The sequence below is a fragment of the Zingiber officinale genome, chromosome 8A (genome assembly GCF_018446385.1).
Source record: "Zingiber officinale cultivar Zhangliang chromosome 8A, Zo_v1.1, whole genome shotgun sequence".
Classification (NCBI taxonomy): domain Eukaryota; kingdom Viridiplantae; phylum Streptophyta; class Magnoliopsida; order Zingiberales; family Zingiberaceae; genus Zingiber; species Zingiber officinale.
In genome coordinates, this window is record NC_056000.1 from 49327744 (window position 1) to 49339304 (window position 11561).

At 37.5% G+C, this 11561-nt stretch overlaps 1 protein-coding gene across 1 annotated transcript; it reads left to right on the forward strand.

Annotated features, from left to right (window-relative positions):
* Window positions 1–6709: 6709 nt before the first annotated feature.
* Window positions 6710–8515, forward strand: LOC122011606 (protein NODULATION SIGNALING PATHWAY 2-like). The gene has a single exon (XM_042567988.1). The coding sequence runs from the start codon at window positions 6811–6813 to the stop codon at window positions 8425–8427; it is 1617 nt and encodes a 538-aa protein (XP_042423922.1). The 5' UTR covers window positions 6710–6810; the 3' UTR covers window positions 8428–8515.
* The last annotated feature ends 3046 nt before the right edge of the window (window positions 8516–11561 follow it).

Sequence of the window (11561 nt, forward strand, 5' to 3'; positions counted from 1 at the left end):
TTAAATAAATTTTATCTTGTTTTATTGTTTCTAACTAAATTTTTGTTAGTCTTCCTCTTTCTTGTTGAATATGCGTGTTTATCATAGTATCACATTACCTAACTGGAACATTAATTGATCGTCTAAGTATATATCCGTACCATCTTAAACGCGTCTCTCGGAGTTTTTCCTCAATACATGCAACTCCAACTTTTTCTCTAATGCTCTCATTTCTTATTTTGTCCATCCTCGTATGTCCACACATTCACTTTAATATCCTCATCTCTGCAACTCTCATCTTCTACTCATGTGCTCGAGTTATAGCCCAATATTCAGCTCCATATAATATAGCAGGTCTAACTGCAGTTTTATAGAACTTACCTTTAAGTATTAGAGGTACTTTACGGTCACATAAAATACTCAACGCTCTCCTCCATTTCAACCATCCTGCTTGTATTCTATGTAAAACATTTCTCTCAATTCTTCCATCGTTTTACAAAAATGACCTTAAATATTTAAATTTCTTGGTTCCGGGTAACTTGTCCTCTCTTATCTTAACAATTGTCTCATTACTTCTAATATTGTTAAATTTAAATTCCATATATTCTATTTTTAATCTACTAAACTTAAAACATTTCCCTTTTAGTGTTTTCCGCCAAGATTCTAGTTTAACATTTACTCCTTCACATGTTTTATCTACCAAAATAATATCATCTACAAACAACATGCACCACGGTCTGTGTCTTGAATGTACGCAGTGAGGTCGTTCATAATTAGTGTAAAAAGATAAGAACCTATAACTGATCCTTGATATAACCATATTTTTATTGGAAATGGTTCAGTTACTCCGCCTAAAGTCTTTACTCTGGTTATTACATCCTCGTACATATCCTTAATTAGTTCAATATATGTTACGTTAACACATCTCTTTTATAGAATTCTCCATATAATTCCTGTTGGACTTTATCATAAGTTGTTTCTATGTCAATGAATACAATGTGTAGATCTTATTTTTGCTCTCGAATTTTTCAATTAATTGTCTAAGAAGATATATAGTTTCTATTGTCGCCTCCAAATATGAATCTAAATTGATTTTCAGTCACTATGGTCTTCTTCCTTAATTTTTTTTTCTATATTTTTTTTCCAGAGTTTCATGGTATGACTCATTAGTTTAATACCCTTATAATTTATATAATTTTATACGTTTAGAGAATATTATCTAAAATTTTACAATTTTTATAAAAAATATTTGAACAATTTAAATTTTATTTTATTAATTTTTTTAAAAAATATTTTAGTATTATAATATTTTAAATATAATAAATTTATATAAATTGAGTAATTTTTACTCGACGTCCTTCCCCGATAATAAAATTAAAACCATCCCTTTTAATTTTGTTTTATTTTTTATTTATATATATAATTGTCAATTTGAATTGGACCTATCAAGTTGACTATCCAACACAATAATTTACGTTAAAAGAGTCAGCTCGTGTGGATTGCAAGTTCGAGTGGATTGGGCAAGCTCGAGTTAGCTTCCAAGTTAAGAAGGATTTTTTTTTTTCCAAAATTAGACTATGGATTAAGATGATATATGTATGTTTTTTTATGCCAATTGCTTTGACATAAGTACAGTGTGAAATGAGGAATTATGAATTTTTCTACAATGTTTATTCATGAAATTATAAAATTCAATGAATTGTAAGAATTTTTTTATATATATATATATTTTTTTGACGGATTGATCCGTCTAACCCGTAACTCATCTTGAGTTGGATTGAATTAGAAATTTTTTAGTCTGTTAAAACGGTGTACCAGCTCACCCCACCCACCCCACTAGATGATAAATTTTTGATAGGTTAATATGTCCCGCCACAAAGAGCAGATCCTTTGGACCGCTTTTTACAGTCTAAGGGATGACCCCTTGACATGAATTGGTGAAATGAATGGTCCTTATTCATAAAATAGGTGGGGACTATTCATCCCCACCAATCCATATCAAGGGATCATTCTCTAGATCACAAAAGGTGATCCAGAAGATCTGAGCTGACCGCCACATATTAGCCCATGCTCTATTCACATGTTAGTAGTTATAAAGACAAGGTTAATCTTTTTAATTAACCTTTCAGTCGAGATCAGATTAAGCCACACAAACCAAATAGTCATCTTATTTAAGAGTAAATCTTTTGTTTTACTTATTAATACCACTCCCTAATAATTAGTAGGCCCCCTAAATGTATCAAATATTTGTCAGCAAATTTGACAATTTGTTATGTTCGTTCAATACATACGAAGTTAATTAAATTAACAAATATAAACAACTCGTTAAACTTAATGAATAAATTTAAATATATTTATGTTCTATTTGTTAATATTCATGAAAAGAGATCTTGAATTGTTCATAAACAAAATTCACAAATAAAATTTGTAAATTATATTCACCAATAAAACTCTTTTTAATATAATAAATAAATATTTTTTTTTTGAAATGAACAAATAAATTTATATTTTGGAGCTCAATAACAAATCAAATAAATTTAAAAATATAAAAAATTAAACCAAACTCAAACTTGTAAAAAAGAAACCAAATCAAGTTTAAACAATCATTCCAATAGTTTAGCTTATTTTAAATTTGATTTAGCTTAACTAAATTATCTTATCAAATACAATTGGACCCAACAAAATTTGACTCGTTTGCAACCCTAACATTTGATAGGATTCCTATTGTTAGAAGCTAGCTTGCTTACTCTTTGAAGTTCTAAGTTGTAAAATTTAGAATTTACAAATACTAACAAAGTCTAAATACTAATTAATTTATCAACAAAATTTATTTTAATAACAATTATGAGAATCGATCCTACCCTTTCATCATATGCATCGTCTCAAAATTATCGATATAACTTTTATGTGTGAACTTATTCGAGTCTAAATCTAACTGTCTAACCATATGCTTTAGAACTTAACTTTTGTCTTTAAGCCAAAAAGGCCTTCTCGAACATTAAGATAATAAAGAAAACTATCTAATTAAACTCCAAAATACTTAGAACAAAATTAATCCTTGTAAAAGGGATTATTTGTCTTTAATCCTTGTTAAGACAAATAAGTTCAATGATTAGTGGAATAATTATCTAAGAATGAAAATGCTAAGATAGATTTGTATTAAGCAGGCATAAAGTATAGGTCACTTGTTAATATTATATATTCACTGCCGTTGCACTATAATATTAATTTAAATAAAATAGTATTTTTTTAATGAACAAATGAACTAATAAATGGCTACTTAATAAGGTGCATTAAGCTAATAATTAAGCTAACTATTAGTTAATGGCTTTGATCAGGAGAACCATCAACTATATAACTTGTAGGATAAATTAAGGGACGGCAGCCAAACTATCACTTACAAGTAAATAAATTAGAATATTTTAGTCTTATTTAATCCGGCAATTTAGATTAATTTAATCAACATCAAGTGTTAATTAGTGTTTGACTAAAAGTTTATTTATTCCTCAAGGTGATCATTGTGTTTTAAGCTCTTAACTTCTTGTCAACTATATTTGATCTTTACTTTTAGTATTAGAATTAGTCTTTTAGTCATGACCTTGTCGAAGATCGAACCACAACTTGAAAATATCATTCTTAAAACTAGCATTCCTAAAATCGAAGAGTCTAATTAAAAAAAGGAGGAGAGTTCTCTCTTCTTGCTTCTTTTGTAGCTGGATTCTCTGAATCCACAAGAATCTTTAGAATGAAATTCCAACTCAACATCTTTTGAGATTTTGAGAAGAGTTGCTCTTTGGAGAGCACTAGGGTTGTAAAAGATTTCAAGCTTGTTTGATAAGATAATCAAATCAAGTTAAGCTTAAAATGAATTAAGTCATTGAAATGATTATTCAAATTTAGTTTTGTTTCCTTTTTATTGGTTTGATTAACTTGGTTCATCGATATTACATACTTCCAATTCATACTTATTTGATCGTTTGAAACTTTTACATTTTAAGTTTGTTTGGTTGGCTATTAAGCTCGATAATACAAATTTATTTATTTATTTTAAAAATTTAGTTTTATTGATAAATATGATTCACAAACATTATCTACGAATATTAACAAACTGAACAGATATGTATACAACTTGTTCGCTTAATTTAACAAGTTGTTAAACTTATTTATTTATTTGATCTTGTATATTGAACAAATATAAAAAAAAAAACTCTTACCAAATTAAACATCAAGCTTATTCACAAATGTTCATTCATTTACAGCACTAGAGAGCACAATACAATGAATATTGTGAGCTGTGTTGGAGGTTATTGTCTATCATTAGCCTCTATGAAAGAATCATTTAGGAGGTTTTAGAGGTGATGGTTTACCCTATGACGAATATTATCAGTTAAAATCTGCTTATTTCTACTATATGAACTTTGCTGATACTATGATAATATCTAATTTTTCCAATTCGTAAATTTAAAAACTAAAGATATAGTGAGGCCGAATCAAAGTATAAATTTAAATCTAAAATAATATCTATTCATCATTGATCTAAATTGGACAATAAAATACATCAGACACTTTATGCTTACGGAGGTCACAAGTTCTTGGTATACACTCTACGTTCTAAAATAAGATATATTCATATTTGATCAATAGATTAGACGCTAAAATACAATAGACACTTTATGCTTAGGGATGTCACCAACTTGGCATATTCTTGGTATACACTCTACGTTCTAAAAAGACTAGTCTTACCTATTTTTGGTACCTATTTAAATACGCCATTAAGCCATTGTTAATTCCACCACGTCACTATTAAGTTCTTAATTATACTTAAAAGTCTAATAACTTTCTAAACCATCAAAGTCTTCCCTAAAATCAAATGGTAAGATTAAAAAAAAAAGTAGCTGTCAACTCTTTTAAATTATCATTTTAATTAATAAATTTTGGAGTAGCATACTTTTGAGGCAGCCGGCAAAGGCAGGAGTGATTAAGGGGAGCGGTTAAGTTTGATTACGGCCAGCAAAAGGCGTCTTAAGCCGAGATTAGCGTTATTTCGCGGTTTGTTTAAGGCGACAAATGGCGCTTGGTCGGCTGCAGTGACGTCGCCGTGTGCGTAGTCATCGCTCATTGATGAATTTGGAGGAGTGCGATTGGCCGAGAGGTGACGCGGAATGCCTTTTCGCTGACGCGGCTACGAATCGCCGTCGCTGTCGCTTAAAAGTGGTCGATGGGACTATTCCGCGGCTGCGCCTCCGAGTCGTGGGAACCTCGCCGTGGAATTGACTGCAGCGTTTCCTCGCCGGCGACTGAGTCTGACGATCTTTCGTTGACAATTTAAAAGGGAGAGAAATTAATGATTTAACTTTTTTAAAAAAAATTTTTCTTATGATTCAACTAATCACGAGACAATTGGGTTATAAAAATTTTTCATTCTATCCTATTTTTATTTAAAAAATACCTTTCTTATAACATTTAATAATTTGATAAAAATATCATAATATATAATAATTTTGTTATCAAAATTATTTCTATTAGACTTCGTTGTAGCAATATAATGTTAATTGATTTGGATCAATTAAGAGTAATTTTATCTAAATTAAAATAAAGGGTATTTTAATATCATAATAATAATTAGTATGTAATAATTTTAATTAAGTTGGAATGGTTTTGATCATAATTATTATAATAATATTTTTTTAAAAATAGAATAAAAATATAATGAGATGTTATTGTGATTTTTTTTCTTCAAAATATATCATCCTTGTAATAAAAATAGAGGACTCTTTTTTATTTTTACTCAAAGTATTATGTTACAAGTAATTAATGCATACTCTATGTTAAATGGTGTCTCTGGACTTTTTAAAAGAAATTTTGAGTGTTAGGTCTTCCAAACGGTTAAATAAATATTTAAAGGTAAAAAAAAACTTTTAAGAATGTTAGCCACTTAAATAGACTTTCATAAATATTTTTCTTAACTTGACTTAGTTAATCATTTCATATAAATCAATCATTTATTGTTTTTCAAAATAATGAAAAATCTAGAGGCACATTTGAAATTATTTGAATATTGACGACATTTTAGCAAATGTCTATGAGTCTATACCTTCCAATTGATAGATAAATGATTTATCTAAGCTACTTAGTTATTTAGTATATTAGATTTGTCTCTTCCACTTAACTTGCCTTACTAACTCATATGATATCTACATGGTCTTCTTGTTTTACCTACTTGTATATTATTGATTTCTATGAGTTCATTTGTTCAATTTGCTTGACTTATTTAGTCGACTTAATCCTTGTTTCCCATCTAGCCTATTCGACTCATCAAAATCAATCAATTGATCCAATCAATCTACCTTATTCACAATTATATAATTTACACTTCAAACCCTCCCCTTTGCTTGAGTTTTCTTTACAAAAGCATCACGATCATAGATTATCTTTGGAGCCCGATCCTCATTATTATACCATTTTATCGAACTAAACCAATATGAGTTGAGCAAGACATCACACCTTAATCATCTATTTTAATCACAATCCACTTGGTTTTATTAGTGCAAGATGGTGGGAAACCCTATTGTCTTTACTGCTTAATTAATAGCTTCCCCTTTGTCTCTGCTCTTTAATTAACCTCGTTTGAATCATTAAGCACTTTCTTAATGACTGCACCTGCCAAGCAATAAGCCAGAAGCAGTAATTAGGACCACTAATTACGCTTTAATTAATTAAGATGGTTAATGGCGACAAGGTCTTCTCGCCATTCTCCCTGTTTGCTCCCCTGTTTCCTAACTCTGTGATTGCCTATTTATATGAAACAGGGGAAGCCATGGCTGGGCACATATGCTTCTGATGGAAGTAATCATGGAGGAGGCCGGAGCTTTCTCTGGCTGCAGCTCCACCACCGCCGTCGGCGACCATGCTAACTTCATGTACGGCTGGAATGAGTGGGAGACTGTTTCGGCTGAGGAATGGGCCCTCTTGCCCTCCGCCGGCGTTGCCGACGACTTCCACGAGCTCGTCGAGGCCATGATGTTTTCCACCGGAGATGGTGTGTTCGAAGGTCCCTCCACCGTTGGGCTCGAGTCAGTCTCGCATACTGCGTCCTATAACTCCAGCCCGATCAGCATGGCCTCGAGCGAGGACGAGGCCGCCGTGGTCAGCCGCGACGACAAGGGGGCGAGGCTGGTGGACCTGCTGGTTGCGGCGGCGGAGGCGCTCGAGGGCCCGCAAAAATGCCCGGAGCTGGCTCGGGTGATATTGGTTCGGCTCAAGGAGTTGGTGTCTCAGGCCGCCGCCACCGGCGGAGCCACTAGCATGGAGCGGCTGGCCGCGCACTTCACTGACGCGCTACAGGGACTTCTCGACGGCGACGTAGGGGGAGGCGGCCGGCGGAAAGGCTCCGTTCGGCACAGCGGGGACGCGCTCACGGCGTTCCAGCTGCTGCAGGACATGTCGCCGTACGTCAAGTTTGGGCACTTCACGGCCAACCAGGCGATCCTGGAGGCGAGCGCTGGCGAGCGACGCGTGCACATCGTGGACTACGACATCGCCGAGGGAGTGCAGTGGGCGTCTCTGATGCAGGCCCTCGTCTCCCGCCCCGGCGGTGGCCCGCCGCCTCACCTACGCATCACCGCCGTCTCGCGCGGCGGCGGAAGCCGTGCGGTGCAAGAGACCGGCCGGCGCCTCGCCGCCTTCGCTTCCTCCGTCGGACAGCCGTTCTCCTTCTCCCAAGTAAGGCTCGACCCCGACGGCGAGCGTTTCCGCCCGGCGGGCGTCAGGCTGGTGAAGGGCGAAGCGGTAGTGATGAACTGCATCCTCCCCCCGACGACCACCACGAGCAGCGGCTCCACGCAGTCCGTGGCGTCATTCCTGTCGTGCGCGGCGGCGATTGGAGCCAGGCTGGTGACCCTGGTGGAGGAGGAAGCAGAGGAAACGCCGGGAGAAGCAGAGCCGGTGGTCGAACAAAAAGGGAGCTTCGTGGGGCGGTTCATGGGGGAGCTCCGCCGCTACTCGGCCATGTGGGACTCCCTGGAGGCGGGGTTCCCGATGCAGGAGCGTGCGCGGGGGGTGGTCGAGCGGGTGATCCTGGGGCCGTGGATCGCCGGCGCGGTGGGGCGGGCGTACAAGGAGGCGGTGAGCGGGGAGCATAAGGAGGGCAGGTGGGGAGAGTGGATGGCGGCGGCGGGGTTCGGCCGGGTGGAGATGAGCTGCTTCAACCACAGCCAGGCCAAGCTCCTTCTAGGCCTCTTCAACGACGGCTACAGGGTGGAGGAGGAAGCCTGCAACAAGCTGGTGCTGGGGTGGAAGACCAGCAGACTGCTCTCTGCTTCAGTATGGAAACCTCCACTTCCACCACCACCACCTCCTCCTCCATGCCTCGATTCCTCTCCTCTTCCTCTTCCTCTTCCTCTCGGTGCTTTTGATAGCTATGAGATCTCTGATTTCTTCTATGATTGAGTGATTCAGTTCAGTTCGATTGAAGTTGTTTGTGTACATATTCAACCTTCCTTCTCGTGTATTGTTGGTTGCATCAATTTCTTGAGAATTTACTTCTCCATTCTCATCTAATTTTGTGAATGATAGCAAGAACACCACCATCCTAATACACTAACTCCAATTTTATTCTTAATTAATACTACTACTACTACTACTAATAATATTGTTATTTTGTTACGTAGTGTTCTACAAGACAAGCAAAAAAGACTTTTTTTAATGGAATGATGGTGCTCTGTGTTGGTGCAAGTTGGCCATGACAGAGGTTTTAAAATTTGTGCTGTTGTTGGCAGCAAATAAGATGATTCAGTTTGAATAAACTAGTCCAAAGTCTCTGTCTTGGGTAATGGTTACAGGCTAAATCATTATTAATCTGAATAGAAAATTAGGAAAATGAAGTTTTTTTATTTAATTATCTTGTATGATCCCGTTCAGAAGCTGAGTTGGACAGAGGCTGGTCGAGCTGTCGTTGGAGTTGACGAGGGTCGTCGAAATGTGTGGCTGATGCTGTACCTTCGGCAAGGATCATCGCGGGAGGGTGACGGAAGACGATGATGAGGCTGATGAGGTGGGGATCTCCTACGCACACTCAGACAGGCACTCAGGCCGTTAGAGACCAAGAACCAGGGAAAAAGTCTCCGGGTCAGACCCTCCGACGCTCAAGTCAGGTACTTTTCCCCAGAAGCACAGTGAAAGGACGAAATGTAAAAGACGGGTGAGCGTACTTGCGTAGAGACAAAGTCTCCCTTTTTATATGGTCGTGGATATTTCTGGAGTTTGACGGGTGTTAGGGAATGTCGGGTGTTAGAATTTGTCTGGCGGTGAATGACACATGACATCTTCCTATAGGTCTAAGGAGGGATCAGTGGGCAATGAGCCTTAGACTGTTAACATATTCCCTGACATGCGGTGATTATTCTCTGACGAGTTGTTACAATTCCCTGCATTGAATGTCGTGTAGTGTCTGCTTGCCCTAGTCTGTTAACCTTAGACTTGGTCCCCGTACCTGCAAGTCCTGACCTGTAGGCACAGACCTGCATTTCTTGGCGCATTCCCTGGCTTGTGTTTGTTGTCCCGTGAATCCAGATATGTACGTCCCGTCCCGTATTTGTCATTCGGTCTATCTCGGTAGATCCAGACCTGCGCCTACCGCCCTGCCAACCGAGGCCTTCGCTTGTCGTCCTTCAAGTCTCGTCCCGTATGCACAGCCTTGTTCCGTATTTCATCATGTACGTCCTGAATCGTATATCTTGACCCTCATTTCCTGTTTTGCCTGTCTCGTCCTGTAAATCCTGACCTGTAAATCTTAATCCGCATATCCCGACCTGTACGTCTTTGGTCCGCATATCCTGCTCTGCACATCCTGGTTCGTATACCCCGACCTGTACGACCTGGTTCATATATCCTGTTCTGCATGTCTCTAAGTCCTAACCTGTATCCCATTAGTCCTAAATCGTATGTCCTGACCTGTACGCCTTGGTCCATATATGTTGTTCCGCATGTCCGCAAGTCTTGACCTGTACGTCTTTGGTCTGCGTATTCTGCTCTACGAGTCTTATCCTGTAAATCCCGACCTGTAAACCTTAGTCCACATATCCCGACCTGTACGTCTTTGGTCCGCGTATCCTGCTCGGCACATCCTGGTTCGTATATCCCGACCTGTATACCTTAGTCCACATATCTTGACATGTACGTCTTTGGTTCGCGTATCTTGCTCTGCACATCCTGGTTCGTATATCTCGACCTGTATGTCTTACCTTTCGAGTTCCTACTCAACATGTAGGCCTAACTCCGGAATACCCCTTATGCTTGACCAGGACCATCCTGTAATCTGGACTTTTGACCATCATGTAGGTTGGATTTTTGACCCCCATATAGACCGAGCTTTTGATCACCACATAGTCTTAACTTCTGACCGCCATATGAATTTAATTTTTGACCACCTCGTGAACTTGACTTCCGGCCATGTTAATTATTCGACCTTATGAAGCGTATCATTATAAATAAGTTATTAAGTTATTGACGGCATTTTCTCATGAAATATATGGATGTTAATACCTGTGCCCTGTTGTTTCCACGTGTAAGATGAACAATGGTAAGAGGTGTGATGCAGTGGTAAAATACTCGAAGGTCATCTGATCGTGTATAAATTGTACTTTGAAATTTCTCGATAAACATATTAAACGAAAGCTCATCAAAAGTGTTGGGTTTAACAGCTATCTGCATCTCAGGTGGGTCAAAACGCATCAAATGTTGTCCAGTCATGTCCAGTCATCTTAATAGTCAATTGAAGATGATGTTCTGCTCATGAATGAAAGGTACTATTTCAGTTTGAGTCGACTAAATGTGAATTCAATTGATTAGTCGTCCGAATCAACTAAACAGAAGATTTTTAGTAACATACCTCTTTTATTTGAATTTAATCGAACGAGAGAATTTAAGTTGGCTATTTCATCTTGAGTCGACTTAAGTATATTATTATTATTATTATTATTTAATAATCTATATAACCAACTAACTAATTGTGAAGATGACTAATCGAGATGGATAGACAATCCAATAGCGTCTAGTGGGCTAGGCAAGCTAGGCATGCCGAACTAACTAATCAAGTGGAACACATTGAAGGTGAGCTAGCTCTAACGGATTAGGTCAAACTGAGTAAGCAAATCAATTGTACTGAATGAGTTAATCAAATTAAGTAGACATACCCACCAAACCGATCAAGCAACACAGGCCAATTGATTATGTTTAAAACATCAGAGCAAAATCCAGTTTGTCATTTTTTTCTACAGACATAATATTTTTATTATGTTGACAGTATAAATTTTCAATTTGAATCTACATGTTTCCGAGGTTGTATGTTATAGAATAGAGACTTCTTATATTTTATAAGAGTAAGAACTCAGTTTGTCTGTCTGATTAGTGGTGAGGTCCCATTGAGTTCTTATTATTTCATGTCTACAATCCGGTTCATCCAATTATTAAAGAGATGAACCCAACCAAGAATATGAACCATAAAAGAAAACACCTATTAAATCGATCACAAGAATACTAGTTACAGTATCCCACCAACCAATATCGGCCATTGGCATAGTCTT

Excerpts from the sequence above, each read along its gene's own strand:
- LOC122011606 (XM_042567988.1), top strand. The coding sequence starts at position 6,811 with ATGCTTCTGATGGAAGTAATCATGGAGGAGGCCGGAGCTTTCTCTGGC.